The 24,685-nt window shown below is 32.8% G+C and overlaps 4 protein-coding genes across 8 annotated transcripts; 1 reads left to right on the forward strand and 3 right to left on the reverse strand.

The window, feature by feature from the left end:
- Window positions 1-4,499: 4,499 nt before the first annotated feature.
- On the reverse strand, window positions 4,500-23,048 carry LOC115442623 (TWiK family of potassium channels protein 7). 5 transcript variants are annotated; one of them, XM_030167717.2, is made up of 9 exons: window positions 22,275-22,615; window positions 21,908-21,938; window positions 20,038-20,257; window positions 12,501-12,674; window positions 12,076-12,199; window positions 11,449-11,607; window positions 11,045-11,245; window positions 9,960-10,180; window positions 4,500-6,889 (listed from the first exon to the last, which is right to left on the reverse strand). In XM_030167717.2, the coding sequence occupies exons 3-9, from the start codon at window positions 20,188-20,190 to the stop codon at window positions 6,728-6,730; spliced, it is 1,194 nt and encodes a 397-aa protein (XP_030023577.2). In that variant the 5' UTR covers window positions 20,191-20,257; window positions 21,908-21,938; window positions 22,275-22,615; the 3' UTR covers window positions 4,500-6,727. The 5 variants fall into 5 exon arrangements, with proteins under 5 accessions (XP_030023577.2, XP_037297332.1, XP_037297333.1 ...); XM_037441435.1 differs by lacking the exons at window positions 21,908-21,938; window positions 22,275-22,615 and adding an exon at window positions 22,997-23,048; XM_037441436.1 differs by lacking the exon at window positions 21,908-21,938 and having other exon boundaries at window positions 22,446-22,615.
- On the reverse strand, window positions 12,709-14,266 carry LOC115442624 (cAMP-dependent protein kinase catalytic subunit 1-like). The gene has a single exon (XM_030167719.2). It carries the CDS (start codon window positions 13,983-13,985, stop codon window positions 12,912-12,914), a length of 1,074 nt encoding a protein of 357 aa, XP_030023579.2. The 5' UTR covers window positions 13,986-14,266; the 3' UTR covers window positions 12,709-12,911.
- LOC115442626 (cAMP-dependent protein kinase catalytic subunit 1-like) lies at window positions 14,365-15,994 on the reverse strand. Its single transcript, XM_037441438.1, has one exon. The coding sequence runs from the start codon at window positions 15,818-15,820 to the stop codon at window positions 14,771-14,773; it is 1,050 nt and encodes a 349-aa protein (XP_037297335.1). The 5' UTR covers window positions 15,821-15,994; the 3' UTR covers window positions 14,365-14,770.
- On the forward strand, window positions 16,907-18,383 carry LOC115442625 (cAMP-dependent protein kinase catalytic subunit alpha-like). The gene has a single exon (XM_030167720.2). The coding sequence runs from the start codon at window positions 17,077-17,079 to the stop codon at window positions 18,163-18,165; it is 1,089 nt and encodes a 362-aa protein (XP_030023580.2). The 5' UTR covers window positions 16,907-17,076; the 3' UTR covers window positions 18,166-18,383.
- Window positions 23,049-24,685: the final 1,637 nt, after the last annotated feature.

The raw sequence follows: 24,685 nt of genomic DNA on the forward strand, positions 1-24,685 counted from the left end.
CATTGATTTGGAGAAATATACATATGAATACTTTTTCGCTTAGTTATACAAATATATAGTAACATACTATGCGTATTACGATACAAATACGATGATTTTTTTAATAAGCTAAGAGTAAAAACTATTTTATATTGCTATCTGAACCTGGATTTAGAAATAGTTGAATACATTTGTTTTTCAATAAACTATAAATTGTCTTCACAGAATAAATGTATCATACTAGTAAATAAACTTCATCCAAGATATTTATTTTCGTTACTCCTTAGGATGCGTAAGCGCATGTTGTATTGAACACTATATCGCAATATTCTGATGAGACACTGACCATTAGTGACTCACTGACACAAATATTTCGACATTCATTCCAAAAAACATAGCATTGACTCGAACGACAAATATAGAATTAACAATCAAATTATCAAGCGTTAAATGTGCATTTCTATTATCCTAAGTATTATAAAGTTTAAATAATTATCGTAAAGACAATACGCCGTGTAATCCGTGCAACTTCACTGTATACTCGCTGTTTTCTAAAAAAGTAAATTTTAAATATTTTTTTACGATACTTTGTTTTATTTTTTATTTCAACTAAATGACGAGACGAGCTTGGCGCTCGCCTGTAACCGACGAAAGCGGAAGTAGGATCGCATAACGCAATCCGGAGAAATGTATAGTTAAAAAGCACGGGTTGTACATGTCTGCCGAACTATTGCCTGAATGTCAATTGCCACCGATATGCACTGTATCTGTACAGCTAACTGATGCTGACATCACTATGTCTGTATATGTATGTTAACTCTTGGTCTCTCGTGAATCGCCGGCGAGCCAAGACAGCTACATGACATTTGCGTGTGTCACGGGATTATAACCTTATATACTACATATATACTACATAATAAGGTTATTTTTCCGTCACACGCGTAGCTGTCAATGTTTGCCGGCAAACATTCAGCTACCTCACGGGTTAATAGATAATATTCAAATTCCGTAGTAGGTATAACATCGGGGAGCAAATTTTTCTACATCTTGATTTATAGTGCTCATTCAATTAAAAAGTAATTAAAATGTCAAGATTTGAATATCATAAAACTTTATACATCAATTTGGACGCAATAAAAAAATAAAAAGTGAGTGCAGGACTTGCGCTCTGAGTGATTTCTATATAATTGTTTTACATATTATATTTTATATTTTGTAAGTATTAAATTAAAGCTTCTTAACTTGAGAGAGTTAAGAGAGAAGCTACTTGACTAATCCCACTACTACTACTCTAAGAGAATTCGTCGTAGAAGTAACATCACACTTTCAGAGAGAAATATACACGCGCATACGCCATATTCGCACTAAACTACAAAATGGTCAAATATCAGAAAAGACAAACTGGAGTTTTTAATGAAAATATCCGTCATTCATGGATGATGATGGTAAAGACGAGTATGTGATTTCATTTATTAACGCAATATCAAACTAACCCTGTATGAATTGTTATTTATTGGTATCTTAAGGATGAAGGCAATTCCCCGTATAAATATTATTTTAACATATTTTACAGTTAATAAACAATAGGGCCATTGCACATTGCACAGTGTACTCTGCTCTTCTATTTTCCCGCTCAATAATAACAATTGAAAAGCTATTTTGGTTTAAGTCCTCAATATTTCATGCTGCGGATTTAAACACACTAACCGCAGTATATTATGTTTTAACACGTATCATAAATTTTGGAGCAATAAAACACGGATGTTATATAATCTCATCGTTAACAACTCCACGTTAAACCCACATAAAGTTAAATTATTATGCATATAATTTATTTTTTGTGTGTACATATTCGACTCACCTCTTGAAATTTACTAACCAAAACATTTTTATACAAAAAATATATTGTTTACTGCATGGACTCAATCCAATTAACGTGTCATAATCCAAGTTTTCAGTGGAATAATTTTGCCGTACATTTAAATATGAAATACTTCGCTTCACAAAAGACAAGTAATTTATAGAAACACTAATCATGATAGTTCACGCCATACCCAGGTATATCTCTTCCATATTTACAGAAAACAACTTACAAAGCTTCACTTGGCAAACAATAAATCTTTGATTCCGGTGTCCTTCAGTTTACTCTGCGAGTTTTATATAAAATCATGGCCTGATTATAAGGATCCCAGAATATTAATGGTAGACATTTATGGCTCTACGCTTGCTTAACATCTACAATGATTTGGTTAAGACTGGATGCCCTAGAAGTAAGGTTTACGTTAGTGAACATTCATAAAACCTAATTTAAATTGTAATAGATCATGCTTGATATACTCTATGGCCCCAATTCTACAAAAATAAATTAAGGGCAAGCGAGAAAAGAAGTGGTAAGATACATACAATTTTTGTTTTTTTTTTCGTCATTTATAATAAATATTAGGATTAAAGTAACATCCCCAACACATATGTATCTCCTCATAATATATCCAGTATATCTCCACATTCACAAAAGTATCTATATCTCATTTCACTATTCTTTATAAAGACGCTTATAGATGACTAGACAATAGGTTATTAACATATTTTTATACATAAAATGATATCCAAATGCAAAATAAAAACATCTATCAAACACATCCTTGATCTTAATGATAAAACGTTGAACTCTATTACTATTTGTATTTCCACAGCGTAGTATTTTTTCTAATGACAAAGAAGCGAACCGGTCGCCTTGTAGTTGGCTCTTATTACGAGCAATAAGACAACCTATTATTCTAATGAACTGACATCATTTCTGAATATAATTATACTACAAATACAAATAGCAATTAGTCTGTTGCGTGGCGTGTTTTTAATAGTTTGAGAAAATGTGTGTATGTTTGTTAGCAGTTAATACGTAAACGCGTGAATGGATTTGTAAAAAGTTGATTTGAGTTGATACTTTTATCATTGATTTGCATGACAGAAAAGGACTTTTTCGCTGGAAAAGATATTCGCATCGGCGTTGCCGCTAGCAAAAACTAGTTTGTTATGTAATCAAATTGTATGTTTAACTCTTACGTATGATTTATTTCTCACCATGCCATTTTTAAATACAGTATGATGTTTTTTTACCATTCGCATACAGCGAATTATTGCAGCAGACTGTTTACGCGATAAATTATAATATTACACAAACATTGGGATAGATTTTATAGCACTATAAAATCGAAAGACTCGGCGGAAGATCGGTATGCCGCATTACCACATAATGCTGTTGGGTGTTACTGTTATGAAATGGTACAAGGCTACTGGAAATCCGATGGTTAGTATCGATTCCCAGTAATAAAGTAAAAATATTCGTATTCATTTTTATGTCTCTAAGGAGGAACAAGAAACTATTGAGGGGACTTGCTATAACTTTTAATTGGATTCAAGGCTTGTTCCAAAACGATTACGATACAATCGGATGTTATTTATTATTACATTTAATGGTCTTTGTAATGTGTGTATAATACGCCAGTTTTCCCGAGTCCACAATGTTGCAGGTGCAGTTATTTCTATTCTATAATCGCCTTTATCGTTATGGTGTAAATATCATTATTTTAATTTTACAAGTAGCTTAGTGATCATGTATATCAGTAGCAAAAGATCCACATAACCCAACTTCTGTCGGCTTCCCTTTACTTAGAATTTATGTAGAATCTAATTATCATTAGAACAATTTGCAGACCGCATTTATGCATAGGTTATTTTATTAGTACCTATATGTTGTGTCGGGTCCTCTTTCGGAAAATTTCACCTTTCGCCACTGATGTATACACTATGTAATCTGTTGTGTTGTTCTACTTTACATAATGTACACTAGAATAAAAAGCACGATGTTAATCTTTAAACCCCTAACTCCGCTAAATAACTAAATTTTACTTATGAAACTTCCTTACATCATGACTTCATTGTAACATTGAAAGAAATAGATACTTCATAACATAATAAGGTTAAGTAAAAAAATCTTTAATGGACAAATTTATTCATTAAATTGACATTAAGCATTCCTTTGTCTCATTCCAGATTAAAGTGATAAATCGAGAGGAAAATAAAAAGGCAATGAGACCTACATGACACTTATTTAACTACAAAGCTGTACTAACGTGACCGACTACTGACTTACACGGAAGTAAATATCAAATAAACATACGTAAACTTGAACATAATATAACATGAAGGTAATTAAAAGTAAGTGGAGATATACATTATCAACTAGTGTAATTTAGGAATAGTGGCAATATTAAAACAGATTAAACGTATTGTGTAACAAGTGGAAAAGCGAAAAGAGATTATACCACCTATATGATTAGAGTTTTAAATTATACAACTAAAGATAAGTATCCTTATTGAGTTTGTATCACCATGTATCTTCTGTAGTTTAAAACAAAAACTATTTTAATGCCACATCATTATCATAAGTTGAAAATGTTTAGTAAGTGTACAAACTTAAATTAGACAGTATTCCAGAAAAGGTAACAATAAAACTGCAGTAAAGGTAGGAATCAATTTATTGAAGGAATTTTAAAATCTAGCCGCCATTTTGTAACTCATTTTTTTGCATTAGCTGTTATAATATTATATACCAGTATTTGCTATGTAATACTTATACATTTATTTGTGTACTTAAATGTATAATAATGTCTTTTCAAAATAAACAGCATAATATTATATTGATTCAATTCTATTTGTATGCTTCATTTGATCAAGAGTCTTCTTTTGATTTAAGTTATCTTGTGTTCTTTTAAAGTTCTTTTTAAATTCAGTTGAATATACTGTCAACCTTAGTATCAGCAATATTTTCCAAACGTTCAAAAACGATAAAACCATCGACCGAACTAGCTAGCTAGGTGTTTTGCATCCACAATATCGCCTATCGCCGATACTAAAAGTAGCGTAAGTGGACTAAATATTCTTTATCTACTTGACTATTCATTTGAATTGAACGGTACATCTTGATCATTCATTCAAAGTAAATGATATTACAAGTGCTATTGTAATTAAGCGCTGTATCAGATTCTATTTGCCTAATTTATGCGTTCTGGTTCGAACAGCCCTAGTCCAGATAATACTGGATTCGAAACTGAATTGTAATTTGTTCCAAGTAGCAGACATTGTGGAGATATCTTCAGAACGACTGAATAATTTATATCTTTTATAGCATTATAAATTTTGACATTGTTATTTTGATAAAAAAATACTTAAGATCAAATACGTTAACGTAAATAAATTTCTGTAGTGCATCACCTGTACTAAGATTTAATAGATATTATCATTCTCTTTAACCTAGTTTGACCAGGTATTTAGGAATACGAATATACCACATTGTTCTGTTGGCATGTCTCAGGAATCTCTACATCAGTATTCGTCCCATACTGCCACTGCTATTTTTATCTGATATCGGAAAGTCATTTGGCAAGACATTCTTAGTTAAATATCTACATTAACTTGGAGTATGCACATGAAGAGCCTCTCTTTGAATACTACTCATTTCACGTATTTAAAGTATTTTTTTTTTAATCTTACGTAATATTCTCCGCGTTACAAATCATTTTCAAGATTCATTTTTATTTATAGCAATGTCATTCATATTCTCCAAACATACGATCGGTAAGACTCCTTTTACTTATAAAACTCTCACTAAAACTCTGCAGGGCATGTCTCGGAACTCTTTTAAAGCCAGAACCACTAAGGAAAACCCAAAAAAACGACTTTTTTTACTGTGACATAATGTTTTAACGACACCAGCCAGCTGCGTAAAAAATGAGTAAAGTTCTAAGTATTTTTAAAACAGTCAAAAGTATGTCATTCTTTAATCGAGGATGTAACATTATATTCACAAAACGTTTTACAAACATTCTAGTTTCACTGGCAGTTAAACGAAAATTTGTCATTTTGTAAAACGTTTTCCGTTTCATCACTTTTTACTGTGAAAACAATACATAACACATCGTTGAAGGGCAGTGTGGAAATTAAATCAAAAATACATCAAATTCACCATAATTCGAAACATCTTGAACTTTCATCGAGATGAAGTATAAAAATAATTGTATTCATCACATGACACGTCTAGACAATACGCCGCCGGACCGAACATCTTTACCCAATACGCTTGTCAATCAAAAATAAAATCGTTCACAAAGATTCACATTTTTTCCGCTGTTGGCACGAGAACACACCGACATAACCATTAAACAAGTGTCGTATTACGCCCATTGCTATATTTTAACAAGATCAAGGAAAATGTCTATGGTGAGAGAGATAAACAGATAATCATTGATCAAACGGCTTGAGTGCGGTTAATAATACTTCCAAAGCTCCTATAAGCATTTGACTCGATGCTTATGAAAACAACACCAAACCCCATATCAATCATTCACGTTAATTTGCAAGTTATAATTGACAGAGAGCATGGAAATATTATAAATTTGTTCGGTATCAATCAGGCCATCAATAGTCACGTCAGGTCGCGCATCAGCGAGAATGAAATATTTGCGTATTAATCCAAGCCGGTGGTGTCCTTGAGCTGCTAGCCAAAATGTTTAACTATCACGCTGGCATGGCGTAAGGGCATCCGTGATCGGAGCTCATATAATTGGAAGGGCATCGGCAGTGGCGATTATGAGAAAGAAACCTTAATTATTACGTCATCGACGTTTAAAGCTGTATCATACTTCATTGTAAAAGTAGGCGTAAACTAAAACCAAGACTCAGCAATATGTTAAACTGAGGATTCGTAGATAACAATTTGAACGATCGGAGGTTTCTGTTGAACGGGCGAAGTGATGTCTCTGATAACAGCTTCGACGGCGGCTTCCCATTCGAGTCGTCGTTTGTCTGTGAGAGCTCCACCTCCAGCACTGCTGAGTCGAGGCATTGTCACCTACAACAAAAATCCATAGTTTACACAAATGCCTCGTGCTGCTTATCGCATCGAAACGCGCAATGAAAAGCGTGTACTGTACGTAATTCCTTGTAAAAGGCCATTCGAATTCGTGACTTAAGTTAATTTACCCACTACTTCATATTTTTGTTTCATTAAAATACCAAATCGGTACGAAATAATTCAGACTGCGGTAGTAGAAATAGGAAATGGTCAGTCTTTACTTGTGGTAATAAATTCTGAAATAATTATACGAGGGTTGAAAATCAAGTTTTACTTACTAAATTGGTAATTATTGCGCCCCTGAATATTTTATACAGGTGATAAACAAAGCTTTAAAATGAAGATTAAGCGAATCGTATATACAAACTACGTGATTGTGCTTTATTATGGAATAGTCGGCGTTTATCTTTGTCTGTTACCTTTATCATGTTCATATTAAATGAAATATACCTTAAAATACTCATTAACATTAAAAAAAAAAATCTTTGAAAGCACGATGATTTCTTCTAATAAGATAATAAAATACCAAAACAACGAATATCTACTGCTTAAATAAAAATGGGAAGTATTTAAAAATACATGTTTAAACTAAACAATATTAATATCGTAAGCATTTTTCTGTTTTTAGAATCTTAGAATGTAGTTTACATTTTTAAAGCGTTTCAATGATCTATAAAGCGGTATACCAATCGAGACTAGCCGCAGTCGAACTCAGTTTTACGAGTTTTCTACTACTTGCAGAAATAACATAATGTAACCATCGTGGATTTATTAATATGTTCTTATAAATACGTTCATAGATGCGGAATAAAACTAACCTGTGAAGCGTCAGCACTAACTACTAAAATCGTAGCCGAAAGTATTTTAGCTCTTTTACGAATATTGTTGCGTGTTTTTACAATGCCTATCAATCAGGTCAATCAAGCTCTAAATTTATATAGTGTAAAAGATATAAACTCTTTTAAACGAATCAATACTTAAATCTAGAATAGGTACGCGGTAAACGCAAGGAAAATGTTACGAAACAAAGATAAAACTATAAAACAACCCAAGTAAATTGAAAAACAGTATCAACCTCAAATTGAAACGTTACGCGTAGATAAATCTTTTGTGTGAAGGCCGCAGAATCATTGACGCACTTTTATGTTGCTTCCCAGTTTTATTGCAACTAGATCGGAAGCTATAAAAATTCACCAAAGTTTTTCAAACTGTGTAAACTTCATAATAATAATTCAGAATACGCCACGATCAAGGCATATTCAAAGCGAATACACCTCCGTGTTCTTTTCATTATTAATAGAATATCAAATGCAACTCCACTCAATATTCAATTCAAGGAAATGCTTATTCGCATCTCATGAATAGCTCCGCATCAAAGCATTACAAAATAAGGCGAACATTACTGAATCGTTACACGTATTTTATTAGGTACTAAAACTAAAAGGGTGGCTGTTGCGACATTGAAACATTGGGTGACCTCGATACACTCTTATAAAGAAAGCATACATACCGTTGACAATGAATTAATAGAGAGTCAACGCTATCATACTTAGTGCATAGGTATTTCACTTAAAAATATCGAATTTAAAACTACACACCCTAACTTTACCGAACATAATTTACATTTGTTAAAACAAGGCCGCAATCAGTGCATTTCAAGCACGAAATATGTATTGTGACCTACATTTTTACAGGCTCATCATGAAGCTTTGCTTATTTAACTACGAATAATTTAAGCAAAGCAGAAGAAGCCCTGTTTATTCAATATAAATTACATAAAGCCAGCGATCGATAGCGTCGAGGTCTGGTCACCAATACATCACCTTAGTCCGAGGTTTGGCCATAGTTTCTGGACCCGTATAGGTTTTCTGTGGAATAATTAGCAGACCAGAGATATGAGTAATAAACCTCTGTCATTATTCATTATTCGTCACGATTTTATGTCCCACTAAACCATAAGTTATTATATATTGGAGTCCATTTCTACATCAATACATCGTGATAATTTAGAATCTAAATAATTCGGTTTGTTTTTATAATAATCTGAAGATAGAAAGTACTTTACTAGAATTGAAAAACTTCGAATATTTATGAACGAACAAATAATTTAATTTAATGACCGAGGTGACCTAAATAAACAACGCGGAAAGTTGAATATAATATCGATAGTTACGGAAAAATTTGACAAACAAGGCTGCAAATAATTGCACGATACATCTACATAGTTATTGTAACAATTTTTATTATTGCTTCCGAATTAATATTTATAAATAGGTCAATACTATTCTATACCTAAATATCTATAAGGATCTACTTCGTAGTTCATATCGCAACTGTATTTATTCCAGCTGCTTCAAAGTATCAATCAAAGCGACGTATATACACGATTGTTTACCATGAAGATCGACGTCTGTCATCGCAGTCGCTGATGCGTCGGATGATGCTTTAAAGTCAAGTACAAACATGTTTACATAACATCGAACAAGGACATGCTATTTACAAACATTGATTGTTAATTGTGCTTGCTTCTGTTCAGACCCGGTGTTGGTATGCGGATCAATGAACACTAAATAAACTAACTTCTAATACATGACCATTTACCATCCAAACTAACTTATAAATAGTTAAGAACCTATATCTATATAAAATGCTGTGCTCACGTCAATAAAGTGAATCTTCATACATTGTAGGCATTTACAAGATTTAGTTATAGATAATTAATATCATATAATTTTTATAGCAAATAATTCTAGATCACTCTTGTCACTATATAAATGTGGATACACGTACTTTGTGCCTAGACTTTGAACTATTTCGTGCACTATCGCAGTACACCGCATTGCGCATACCACAGCGGCTCGAAGAAATACGTATAATCAATTCCTATTAAAAGGATATTCAAATTTAATAGTTCTCACATAACATACTTTAATGAACATGAGCACAATCAAACGAATAATCTATTACAAAATTATATGAAAGTTGTAAAATCGCTAAATTCTAATTAACAAGACATAAAAGACATAGAGTGTCTGATTACGATATTAATGTATGTAAATGCACTCACCACTGTAAGTACTTTTCTAAGGTCACTGTGCAGACTAGACACATCAACTCCCCTGCCGGCGTCGCCGAGTCGTCTCAGTGTGTCTGCCAGCGGGCCGGAGAGCGCCCTCAGTTGTTGCCAAGATCTGGCATATTGCCTTCGCACCAGCTCGATAATGGTCGACGTAAGAGCCAAACCAATTAAAATGTAGAGCGTGCACAGTAACATATATTTGGGTCTTTCTGTGGACAACGTTAAATCATAAGTTTGAATGTAGAACATCAGGCCATCCTAAATTCGCAACAAAATGAATTATGTGTCTGTGAAGTTCAAACTTTAAACCATTAGTCTGATAATTATAACTTTAATGAGTATTACAACCATACGAATAACGTAAATTCAACACACTACGTATTTTATGTGCCTAATTCTTCGACAAATTCGTTCAAAAACTATTTATTTAAAATTAAGGATAAAATAAATGAATTGTTTGGCTATGCAAATGACTGCTGCAAACGAACATCTGTCCGCCGTAATTATGTGTACCACACGTTGAATGATTTATTTGTTATAAAATAAACATTTTAACGTGCATACATGTAATACCAGTTGAACTAGTTAAGTGCACACAAAGCAGAGATCAGAAAGGAAAACGTACAAAAATATAAGAATAAAGTGTATAAAAACAAGAGCCCAGTTTGAATTCAATATCGTTTCCCTTGCTATTGCGCGTTCTAGCCACTTTGTTGCTGCGTGCTGGACTCTGCTACTGTGGCATGCCTAGCGGAGTGACAATAAATCCAAAGACGCTGAGCTCTTTTCATTTCTAAAATCCCTATATCCTAAGAACTGTTAATTTAGTTACATAAATTATTATAGATTTTTTTAGTATAACTTCGAATTTCCATAGTAAGCAAATACTCTTAGAATATTTAAAGTATTCAAGAGCATGTTTAATACAAGCCCACGTTGTACCTGTAGCTATATCGACTATGGGCGTTACTGGGCCATATATCAAGTAACTAAGCGGGTTCAGGCGTGAGTTATGGTCATTGGCTATTTTATCAGTAATTTATACATGAGCGCAGTACTAAAATCATTCTCACTTGGTACAATATCGCCAAATCCAATGGTTGTCATGGTGATGAAACAGAAATAGAATCCATCGTAAAAAGACCAATCATCCTCCCACATCTTAAACAGTCCGGCACCAGCGGATAAATATACAAACAGAAAACCGACTGCTCCTAATGCGTACAGCGATCTTTGACCTGCTGGATTTGCTTCTGTCACTCGTGTACAGCATTCTGCAAACAAATCATAATAACCTATCAATGTCAAAACAAACAAAAAATGTAAACAACGAGGAAATTGCTTCTAAATTTCAATAATCGTTGCTACGTTGCTAATATCTTTTACTGTGTGATTATAATACCAAAACTTCAATTTTCTTTTCTACATTTCTTTTATTGTGTATTTAATACTTCATCATTACTTAATTTATACTTACTTGGCATTTCAGGTAGTTGTTTGGCTATGAAGGAAACAAATGTGGCAAACACTCTGCCCAAGTCAGCGATAACGGTGAGTGTGAGTGGTATTCCGATAAGGGCGTATGCAATACAAAACAGCCTACCCCAGAACGTCTCTGGTACAATGTTACCATATCCTGCAACAATTTACATAATATTTATTGCGAATCATATATCTCCGTAACATCATCATGATTAACATTTAACTATGATTATTTTAAAATCATTAACATACGTGTCTGCATCATTTATTTTCTCTGTAGAGTCAATATTTATTTCATTTGAACGGTCAGTTAAAATATGCGTACTGTAACGGGCACTATCAATTAAATAAAATAGCATGCTTAATGTAACCTATCCAATCTCAATTTATTTAGCAATTATATGTTTAAAATTATTGTGTTTCAATAGTCATGATTCACGCTTATAAATATGGACTCAGTGTTTAATTTTAGATACGGAGTTTATATCGAACAAATTTCCCACAGTTACCTACATTTAATATCTACGAAATCACCAAGTAACCTGTCGTTGTTTCCAGTTGGAGTTATTGTTACTCATGATTATAAAGTACACTGTTATTATGCTTACATGTTCGTACACACCTATTGTGGTGAGCACTGTGGAGGAGAAGAAAACAGCTTGGAGTATACTCCATTTCTCTTCTAAGGGTGGAAAGTTTTTTTCCACTTCTAATGACAAACCACTCGAAGATGCCTCTTCTAAAACCTTTAAGACACAATTTGATGAGCAAATGTTCAATTATAGTGTATTGGGTAAATTCGCACTAAGACAAAGACCGTTGCTTGAAAATATCTGATTAACACTGCTTAAAACTAGCTAAACACTATAATGTGCCACATTATAAAATCGTACTTCAGGCTGTATTGATCGTGTTAGAAAATGAATTCGCGATAAGCATTAATTTAGAATCAACGATCTTCCAAAGACACGATTTTGCCCCGACATATTAATTGATCTCTCTTAATAATGTATTAGGATTAGTTTATAAAATTGTTCACATACAAACCTTTTCATAAGCAGCTAAATGATCACTCAGTAATTTCTCTACACCATCACTGTAGTCCGTGCCATTGCTTCGCTCTGACACGAAACGAATTAAATTCCATCGCTCCGTTAACAGTCTGTCTCGATGGTACTCTTGTTTTTCTAATTCCGCTGGGTATTCTAAGGCTCGAAATACCTGTCGAAATTTGACAAAATATTATACAATTGGTATAGAATAAAATTTAAGGTATATATATTCCATAATAAATGTTATACCTTCTAACACGATAATATTCCTCTTAACAAATAATTTATATTAACTAATTCACAGGTCAAAATTATGAAATGCTTATTTTATTATTCAGTAATAATCACAATTATATTTCAAATAATTCTACATAAAACTAAAAGTGCTTCCTTTTTTGTTATTAAACTAAAAGTTTTCAAACTCTTGCTCATACAGACATGTTGAACATCTCTTTAACTTAGTGTCACTAACATACGCAAAATTCGCGGTGTCTCCTGAACTCCTGCAAACTGGTATATATGGAGGAATGATTTTTTGCCACAATATTGATTGCCAGTTTATATCTCGGAACCACTGATGACTTTTGATGTCATATACTCCCGCTTTCAAAGAACCATAACGCTTCGTCGGATCCACTTCTAATAAATTTTTCACCAATGATTTACAAACGGGCGTCATACATTCAGGGGTTTTGAACTGACCTCCGAGCACTTTTTCATACAACTTTATTGGATTGGAGTTATAAAAGGGAGGATACGCAGCACTCATTTCATAAATCAACACTCCCAGCGCCCACCAATCAACTGAAAATGTGTAGCCTTTAGACAGAATAATTTCAGGAGCTAAATATTCAGGTGTCCCACATAGCGTCCATGTTCGGGCTTTTAATATTTTACTGAATCCAAAATCACCTAATTTTAAATATCCTGACTCGTTAAGTAATATATTTTCGGGCTTCAGGTCTCGATGAATAATCGAGCAATTATGAAGATACTCTAATGCTAACACTATTTGAGCACTATAAAACTGCATCAGTATTTCAGAAAATGGTCCTAACTTCTTAATCAAACTGTACAGTTCCCCGCCAGCTTCATAAGGCAAAATAAAGTAAACATATAAGTTGTCTTTGCAACAAAAATCAACTGACATTACAAAAGGGAACTGTATAGATTGCAAAATCTTCTTTTCTAAGTGTAATTGCTTTGTACTCCGTTTTCTGACCACTTCAGCTTTTTCTATGGCTTTCATCGCATGGTATTCGAATGTACATGTATCTCGAACCAAAAACACAGTCCCAAAAGACCCACTAGCGAGTGTTTGGACCTTATCGAAATCTTCAGGTGACTTCGTACATATGGGAGGATTAGAACATCTATTTAAAAAATCGTATTTCAAGGTGTCCAAGTATTTCTTATGGTTCACTTGCAATTCGTGTGTGTAAGTTTTTGCTTTTTGATATTCGTGTTTATCAAAAGTCATTTCTCCGGAGTTTTACGATATAATTATGATTTAACAACGTTTTTAGCGCTAAAAAATTCTTCGTGCATTTTCAATTGAATTCAATTTTTAGATTGTGTTCTTGCATTTTAACTTAAATCATTACATGAAATTCCACCAATATTATTATAAGTGCTCTTTGAAATTCTGCAATAAACATATTTTGTCAATATGTCAATAGTTTATGGAAGACGATTCCAGATTATTATTAAAACAAGAAGGTTTAATTATTATCTTGCACAAAAACAGAGAAGTATGACATCACAGCGCTGTAAAGTTCATTGTATATATTATAAAGTAGTTGTAATTTTCCTTAGTATTTTTAGGGCAACAAAGTTATTTTATTGTAATTAATGCTCAATTACAGCTCGTTAAATTATTAATTGCTTTATTTATGCGACTATAGTTACAGATTATGTCATAAAAGACTTTAAAATGTAAGTAAAATTATTTTTAATTACTGGAGCCTTATTCTCTATCCCGCACGTTATTTTGACAGTGTGTAACAAGCACGTAACACAACGCATCATGTTTAGGACTATAGCAATTTGGCTTACAGAATACCATTCCACACACATTTCTCGAAGATAACATGACACGGCCGCGTTACGCGTTTACACTATCATACAGAATAAGGGCCCTGTACTCAAATAACTACATTATAATAAAATTCACTTATGCATCCATGATTTTATCTTCATTTCAAGGTTTTTCTTATGAGACAAGTAGACGTAATCCTGTGATTATGAATACCACAATAATGTTTCTCAAAAATCTTCAAATTCCTTTTCATAGAAACAAACTGAAGATTTTTTGAGCCTAGGTTGTGATATTTCGGGAAAGTTACTCGTGTCGCCAGGCGAATGGCATATCGGCGTAAAAGGCGGTTCACATTTCTGATGCAATATTGCTTGCCAATCGATGCTGTTAAACCAAGAATGACATTTGATATCATACACGCCTGATTTTAACGCACCAATTCGTTTTGATGGATCCACTTGTAATAATCCTTTTATTAAATTTTTGCACTCAGCGTTAAAGGTTTCTGGGAATTTATATTGACCTTCAAGTACTTTTTCATATAATTTGCTGGGATCAGATGCGAAGAACGGCGGGTGTCCTGCTTGCATTTCAAAAATTAACACGCCTAGCGCCCACCAATCCACTCCGAAAGAATAGCCTTTCGACATTATTACTTCAGGTGCAATATACTCCGGCGTGCCGCACAATGTCCAAGTCTTTTTCTTCAAAACCTTACAGAATCCAAAATCGCATAGCTTGAGATAGCCATTCGCGTCGACCAAAATATTTTCTGGTTTTATATCCCTGTGTACAATCTCACAAAAATGCAAATATTCTAAACCGAGTATCACTTGACTCGCGTAAAATTTTGCTAATTCATCTGAAAAATTTCCATATTTATGTATGTATGTGAACATCTCTCCACCCGCAATGTATGGCAATATGAAATACAAATACAGATTGTCTTTAAAAGCGGCGTCTAACGTTACTACGAAAGGAAATTGAATGCATTGCAATATTTTCTTTTCTATTATTAAATGCTTCACGTGTTTCCTTTCAAAAACAACCCTTTTTTCAACCACTTTCATGGCGTGATACGTAAAGGAGCTTTTATCTCTAACTAAAAATACTTCTCCATACGCTCCATTTCCGATCGCTTTAATTCTATCGTAATTATCAGAAGTCTTGTCGAAAGTTGGCGGGTCGTTGAATTTCTTTACAAAATCTTCTTTTAGCATTTCCAAATAGCGTACGTGATCTTGATGATTCTGAGCTGTGTATGACGATTTTGCCATAACACGTTATACAATTTAAATGTCCCATTTAAATATTCTAATTACAAAACTATTTAATCAGAAACAGGTAAAAATATAGCAAAAAATTCATTATGATTTCCGATTGACCACATTACTGTGACATTATAGTAACTGACAAGAGAATACAAATACTATGTAAGAGTAACTGAAGTTGTCAATCAATGTAAACAATAAACCACAGGACACAGTGATATTTAAAACAAAAAGTTATTACTATTTAAAGTTAGATAAAACTTTGAGAATAAAACCTTCCTTGTCTGTGATTTTTAAAAATGTAATAGTCAATGTGTAATATTATATTAAAGGTATTTAAATAAATTGATATCCCTTTAATATCTTAGGTTCAAGTCAATTCTATTTTCTTCATACATTTATAGTTTCTCGTAACTGCAAATTACAATAATTAACATTATTATATTATTTGTTAACATGTTTCAAACTTTAAATCATATTCAACTCATTGGGATGTATAATTCGCACAATATACTACGAGTATATTTAAACGAAAATAAAATATTCCCGAATTGTCGAGTGAATAAAATTCTTAGTACAACAATTCTTAATGTGTTGGGGTTTATCCGATGCTTTATTTCTTTGGATCGTATACATTTTGGCGGATTAGGAAGGTCAAATAGTTCATAGTTACGGTTTCTTTACTTGGTCTATCCAATTATGTTTTTTGTATTACAAGTTGAAATACTATCGTACGTTTTAATATTATTACAAATACTTGTGTCACGGTTCGTTATAAATTGACTGTGCGTTTCAGTTTTATTAGATCGTAAGGCCTAGCAATAACTATGGCAATAAGAACAATATGCTTAGAAACTACTATATTGATATTCTGAGATATCAATTGACCTCTGATTGAAGCACCATAATATATTACCTACAATGTATAAATGCACAATGTAAATCTCATAATAATACCTAAGGCTTACTTAGCTTTAGCTTAAATGATTATTTGGACGTATCTATAAGATTCTGAGATTATTAATTTTAGTAATTGATAACATAAAAAATGACATTAAAATAAACTGGCTGCAAACTAAACTTAAAAAATAAAAACTCATCTTTGTTTTCTTGGTAAAAAAATGAAAATGACATGAACGTTTTATTGCGGAAGCAATATAAAATATATTAAAATATTTATTTTTTCATTGATATAATCCGACGGATTGGAATATTCATTAATAAATTTGTTCAAGCTGTTTTCAGAAAAGGATATTGCGGCTATGGCAGACACCGACGCTAAACGACATAATCTCTACTCATCACATCCGGGAGGCTACCCCGCAGCGAAACAAGAACAGTATTCACAATACCTCAGGAAACTTCACCAAGACTTTATCGAATCATGGAACGAAAAGTCGGAAAGTAACGCAAAACTTACAGACTTCGAAAGACATAAGGTGCTCGGCACTGGAGCATTTGGTATCGTATATCTAGTTAAACACTCTCACACTGGAAAATATTATGCAATGAAGATGCTTGAGAAAGAGAAAATTGTCAAACTAAAGCAAATCGAGCACAGCTATTACGAAAAGAAAATCTTATGCGGCTTAAACTTTCCGTTTGTTGTGTACATGAAATACTATTTTAAAGATAACGTCTACCTATACTATGTTTTGCCCTTTATCGCTGGAGGTGAAATGTTTTCCCATTTGCGCAAAATGGGGAAGTTTGAAGAAACTTCTGCAAAATTTTACGGAGCTCAAGTCGTTTTAGCTTTAGAATATCTTCATGCATGCGAATTGGTATACCGTGATTTGAAACCAGAGAATATATTAATAGACAGAACTGGTTACATAAAGATAACTGATTTTGGATTTTGTAAACTCATTCGTGGGCGTACTTGGACTCTCTGTGGAACCCCTGAATATTTAGCACCAGAGATTATTCTAAGCAAGGGTTATGGAATGTCAGTTGATTGGTGGTCACTTGGTATACTCCTGTTTGAGATGAGTGCGGGCCATCCTCCCTTTTTTGCCTCCGATCCCATGAGGATTTACGAGAAAATAGTTGCCGGGAAGTATCGGTGTCCAGGTCATTTTTCAATTGAATTAAAAGATCTAATCGGGCATATACTACAAGTAGATGTAACTAGACGCTATGGTAATCTAAAAGATGGCGTATTAGATTTCAAGAATCATAAATGGTTTAAAGAAATTGATTGGGATAATCTGCTAAACAGCCGCATACATCCACCATTCATTCCGAAAGTTCGATCACCGGGAGATACGGCGAACTTCGACATATTCGACGAAGAAAAAATTAAAGACAGCCCAGTGTGTTTGTATGAAGAGGACTTTGCTGATTTTTAGGCTTGAGTTTCTATAGTCAAGATATTATGTTATTACTAGCCTTTCTTTTATGTGATACCAAGAATAAGGATAGCACTAAGTTTAAGTATGAACTATTTAAGTTTAGTATTTTTGTTCCCTTTTTACGATTAGGGCGAATTAGTAAATTATTCTTACATTTTAAGTATTTTGTATTCGTTTCAAATGGCGGGTTTGAATAAATATTATAATATGTTATATATTAGTTCATTTGCTTTTGATACTCAATGTGACTTACGCCATTATAACTCTTTCACATCTTTGATAAATAAGCGTATATTTATCGAAATATTGTTTTTGTTTGTTTAAATAATATTTAATAATTTCATACATTCATAAATCCAATAGCAAACGGACCGTTTAGAATGAAACATTTTTGTTTATCGAAAAACTTGTTTTGGCAACAAAACATTATATTTTTGGCATCGAAATGAAACTCCGATTATTCACCTTTCAATATTTTTCTAAAGTGTACTTAGAATGTATTTTAAAAGAATCGCTACTGAATTTAAGGTCACACATTTACATAATCTAAATGCGAAAATAGACTGCAACGAATCATTTTTGGAAAATTTTAAAACATTTATACATATACATCAGAACATACGCTACATTGTGGTTTAGAATAGCAACTAAATTTGGAAAATAACAGTATAATAGTAAACAGTTACTATGATAATAATGTAAGTACATATTTATTTTTGTATATACTTTGCTTCCGTAATTTAAGTTTTAATATTTTAGTCAAATTGAACATTATCGTAAAAACTTATAAATGGCCATTTGTTTAGTTTATTTTGTAATTTATTAAATTTTATGTTAGCTGTTAGTTTTCCAATAAATAAATAAATATCTAAATTAATCTTGTACGCTATTTTTGCTTTAAATCTTAGCATTTATATTTAACAGCACATCTTTTATGGTACCCAAGATTATTCTCTACTATTTAAAGCGACAAATTGCTATCTCACATCTAAATATTCGCAGAAGTATTTCATATAGATTTCAACGTAATCTACAGAAAAATATGCTTTCGAATGACTTACATTAGTTGGTAATTGATATCATTTGAGACGACAGGCTCCACGTTAATTTATAGTATCAAAATACATTCTGCGAGCCAAAATAAATTAGCACGGCAATAAAGCGACGGGTAATGAAAGGGTCGTGCTCGATAGTCGACAGTATCGGTATATTTGCCACAATAAATGATAGTAGAACAAAGACCTCTCTTTGCCATCGAAAGGTCGCATCAATTTTATTCTGCAACCATTAGGCTCTTGGTGAGAAGAGTTACATTTGTTTATGTGTAATAATATTTTTAGTTTCTCTAACAAAATATCAAAATGTGTACTTATATAATGTTTATTGGTATTTGAAATACTTATCAGAATAACAATTTTGGGGACATCTATAACTATTTATATTGCATATAAACGGAATACGTTAAAGACTAATATACCAATGACCATCACAAAATAAAATCACTATAAATACGATTAAAGAAGACGATATTAATCTCTCCTATATGTGAAATAGACAAATTGCATCCTCAAAAATTAACTAATAGACAAAAAACATAACCTATACCTGTCCACTGAACGCTTACATGATCTATGCACCACCACATAAAATTATCACCAATAATAAATAGGTATATATACCTACCGATGAGTTTATTCATATAGGAACTCAAAACTAAATGAAAATAAATATACTTTAGGACAGGTCGGCATAATTGTCTGGCGAGGTATAATCATATCTCGTCAGTCGATACTCTATCTTTCTTTACCATCAGAAACAGTGGAATCACTTTAATGTAACTGTATAAAAAATATATGTATACATACTTACCAGTCCACCGCCCGCTGTATACAGCATGAGGGCCACAAACAAGCCGACATGCGACAGGGCAGCTCTAGGGCAAAAGTTGCCCCACCGCGACTTCGGCTTGGTACCCATCAGAGTCTCCGTCTCCCAAGATACATTCTTCACGTTTTTGCACATTCTAGCACTTTCTAGTTCTCATGTGTGTTAATGACATCAACATGGTCTGTCTTCCAGCAGATGTAAACTATTCGACACCATAGGAATTACAAATGAAATATATTTTTAAATACGCACACATTATAATACACTAGAATTAAACTAGAGAATAAGAATTATATGACTGCCTAGCTTTTGGTTGCAGCTTCGCCCGCGTGAAAGAGTGTTCTGGAATGAAAGTCCCGCTATATTATTTTTCAGGTCCCAGAGTCTCAAACTATCACCAAAATTAATCGAAATCCGTTTGGTTGTTTCGAATTTTTTGCATTAAAGATGCGGTGAAGAACTTTATTTAGCCTATAGCTTTCATCGAGCAATCAAACATTTAAAGAATTTTTCGATTCGAAACAATTGTTTCTGAGATTATCGCGTTCAAATAAAGAAACAAACTCTTCAGCTTTATATAATAGTGTTGATACAATCACAGGTATTATAATAAACTAAGCAAATAACTAGAATACTTATATGCTAATATATGGATAATCACAAAATAACCCGCTTCACAGTTAAACAATGTGACTTAAATTAAAACAAAAGGTATTATTGAGGCGGTGTTTACCATAAACAGTTTAATTGGTAGCGGTAATTATATGTATAACAAGTAGAACCTTTGAACCTTTCGTTTGCATGAATATCAAAGCGATATTTTTAAAATATGTCTCTTAACAACCAAACTTAGGCAATTTACGTTAATCGTGTTTCATAATTTACTTCCAAGTCACGACACTCACTTTTCTGTTTCGTTGTGTAACATTTTCCTAAAAATTTAAAGAACAATTCTCGTAACTACACAGCTCATTAGCTTTCATACAAACGTAAATACTAAGTGTAAAAAATATTAATTGGCATACAACATTACAATCATAATATACAAAAACAATTATAACTGAAAAATTTGTTTATTTAATAATTATTTAGGGCCCACTTACAATGTTCCTACATGACGTAAGCTTTCAAATGGAAACATTTGTTATGTTTGTTTGAAAATCAGCTATAAATTATGATTATGATTTTCCTACATCTATGAATCTTTCGAGCCAAATGCTGAGGAAATCCTACAAAATCTATTAAAGATCTTCGCGTCACTCTCATCCTGTTCGATGACGAATGGCCACCGACTAATGTCTATACCGTTTACCAAACTCCTACGACGTGACCGACCAAGATGGAGTGTTTGCAGGAAAAAGTATATCTTTCACAAATTAGTACCTGTACGGGCTTGGATTGATAAATCGGCCGCCGGTTAGTAGGCATGGAAGCGTCGAAAGCCAACCTTGAACTAACGTCTTCAACCTTTAGAATAAATTATCACTATCTAAAAGAAATATAAGTGGCCTATATTTTTATTACTGAAAGCACTTTGCACTGTAGTACATAGTTGCATTTATAAAAACAAAACAATTTTATATCGCTTGTTGGCGTGCAAACCTAAAACAGAAACAACGGAAGCTCATTTTTCAATTATCTTCGTACGCTATGTTTTTAAGTTATGTCAGTAGGCAGTACCGGCAACCTGGCGCCTGGTGGCTTATCGCACACATCAACACGATCGTGTCTATGTACCTATTCTTAAAGACAGCCATAATTCAAAATAGAGAACATCGGAGCCGGCGCTGAGTCGCCGCCAATATCCGTATTGAGCAACAACACATTAACAGTGACCTATTTTAGTTCTCACCTTTTCCTTTAAATTACTTGAAATAAATAGCCTGCAATGCCGTAGAGTTACATAAGTAGGACATGAATTTCAAGTGTATAGAAAACAGAACGCTTGACAACCACCTATCCGACTACCCAGACAGCCGTGTCAATACAGCCTTAAATAATAATTTACTTAATATTTAACACAATTAACTACGTTTTTAAATTAACAATACTAGTAATTAACAAAATAGACTAAAGATCAATTAAGTCAATATCATATATAACGCTTTATTACTAAGGCTCTAAAGCAACACCAAGGTCAAGGGCTAATGAATAAAAATATAGCTTGCGGAAATTAATCCTGGATGACAAACTAAAAAATATAAGGTACAATTACTCACTTTTATGAATCAGCCTTAGAAAGTAACAAATATTGAGCTTTTTAAACGAAACACTTTTTATAAATTGTATTATAAACTTATGAAACAATGCTTATCATTTGTAATTCCTACTACAGAAGCACTAACACAAAACACGTAACGAACTAACGAACGCAATTCAGTTCGAATTACTCGGGAACCGCGAACATCCTTTCCGCACTGCGGTCTGTGAATAACTGAAAACGGCTTCAGTAAGCTTTCATCTCCGTAGCTTCAGCGGCCGTTTAGGCACAGGACTTTCAGGCTTCGGACAGATTTTCTTTGTTGTGCGGATGAGGTACTGAGTTAATAAAAGATTCTGCTGAGTTACGTTATATTGAATTTTTATAAACTATTTTGCTTACTCATTTTTTTTTTATTCAATTAACGGTAATGCCTTTACAAAAATTTTGTAGTTACATTTTAGAAATATTACTAATATAACACCTACATTCAAGTAAATAAGATGTATATTACATTTTTTGCATTTCTTATTGCCCGAACCACTGTCGAATTATGTGCAAGTATCTATTTAATAAATTGGTAGATATTGATTTCTATTTATTGCAAATTATTGTTTCGTATGATTAATACAAAAGGTCCTCATATATAAGAACACAAATCATAAGTATATTAACACAAAGTTTTTTTTTTAATATTTCCAATATATGTTAGTAAAATCCGATTACGAGAGAAAGTTCTACCAAAGACTTATTAAGATGGGCGCGACACGTTCTACATCTTGCGGCAAAGATTTGGCTCATTGTTTTATGACTGCGTGTTTGTTATATGTAGGCGTTACCCCTCCCAGAGTATTCGTAGACAATACGATAGAATTAACTATATGCAATATTTTCCGGATAAACTCATTTATATTTAATATTATATCTGCGAGAAAATAGATCATACTTTGTTGTGTACGTCGGGACAGGGCAATAGAAAAACAAAATGGCATTATTATAATCGTATGTTGAAGATATCAAATACACACACATCACCCACATTTCGTTAAGTGCGTTCCGTCCCATGATGTAATGGGAGCGAGCCTATAGCACTTTTCTCGAGCCGGTACATATCACTGGTACATATATATGAACCCGGAACCTCAACGATCTCGTACAGCACATGCAATACGACTTCGCCACCGATGCAGTAATAAAATAGTATAATATGCCAAAAAATATTCCTGCAGCAGTTAGATAAAAATACCTAATGATGACACAAACTACAGTCACCCTCTAGGTACGTACGTATACGAAAGATTATTGTTACGGAATTATACATGCGTAAGATGTCGCTAAGATGTGTCCTGAAACTGTAACTAAAGATTAGTTAAACTGAAACGCACCAGTGACCTACCCGTATTTTGGGATTGTTTGTGCTAATCTGTTAGTTAAGATGCAGTGTTAAAACTATTTTTATCTACCTTATTCATGTTATTACCACTATAGGAACAAAAATCATAGGTAGAACAAAAACAAAAATATGTCGTCAAAAAAGATTGGAGATAAAATTAAATGGTTTTTGAAAGGCCTTTGTAACTATTACGTTAATAGACGATGAACGGTGGTAGATTCTTTTTTAACTTTATATTCTAGCCATTAGATTTTCAACCCATTCTCGTATGTTAAAGCTGCACACGATAATTACAAGCACGCGAGCGCCTTATCATTATGTTAGATTGGTAAATCGCTTCGTCCATTGAACGGATTTTAATAGGCGCTAATAAAAAGAATGCAGTCAACCTACACCCTGTTAATAAAAACTAATACTAATGATTTCTTATCTTAACCGGAATGTTAGCCATCGAAACAAAACTAGTTTTTGTATTTTATCGCCTATTTATTTTGAATATAATATAAAAAACCGGCAAAAAATTCGAAAACTAGTTTTGTTTTCAAACTAAATACAATTTAAAGCATACGTATGACTATTTGATTTTTAATTAACGAATTATTGCATATTAAATTAATAACATTAAGACATGCGAACCATTCAGGAAAGGTTCTCATTCGAAAATGCCATGATATATTTGTAAGGAACTTTATTCTAATTTACAATTTTAGATCAAAATTATAAATAAATAAAAAAATTTCGTGATGGTTATATGCATAATACTCAATCATTATCATGATTATTTTGAATTTAAGAACAAGTTTTAGCTGTAGGGATTAATAAAGTCTAAAGCAATCGTATCCAAAGCGATATGTGATAACTTAAAAAACTTAAAATATTTCCAAATAAAAGTTTCAGGGCAGCATGTTATAAAGCCATAAATCTCTACTGTCCATGCATGAAAATGCAATGATATCGTTCCTCTAAACTTTATTTGCTGCAATAAATAATATATTTATTCTTCCTTTATGACGCAATGTTTTTCAGCATGAACGATC

This window comes from Manduca sexta, chromosome 22, assembly GCF_014839805.1.
Source record: "Manduca sexta isolate Smith_Timp_Sample1 chromosome 22, JHU_Msex_v1.0, whole genome shotgun sequence".
NCBI classification, from domain to species: Eukaryota; Metazoa; Arthropoda; class Insecta; order Lepidoptera; family Sphingidae; genus Manduca; species Manduca sexta.

Coding starts and splice junctions, on each gene's coding strand:
- LOC115442626 (XM_037441438.1), bottom strand. CDS start 15,820: ATGGCAAAATCGTCATACACAGCTCAGAATCATCAAGATCACGTACGC.
- LOC115442625 (XM_030167720.2), top strand. CDS start 17,077: ATGGCAGACACCGACGCTAAACGACATAATCTCTACTCATCACATCCG.
- LOC115442624 (XM_030167719.2), bottom strand. CDS start 13,985: ATGACTTTTGATAAACACGAATATCAAAAAGCAAAAACTTACACACAC.
- LOC115442623 (XM_037441435.1), bottom strand. CDS start 20,190: ATGTGCAAAAACGTGAAGAATGTATCTTGGGAGACGGAGACTCTGATG. Junction 12,200..12,500: donor ATTTAGCTGCTTATGAAAAG/GTTTGTATGTGA, acceptor TGTGTCTTAAAG/GTTTTAGAAGAGGCATCTTC. Junction 6,890..9,959: donor TTAGAAAAGTACTTACAGTG/GTGAGTGCATTT, acceptor TTTTTGTTGTAG/GTGACAATGCCTCGACTCAG.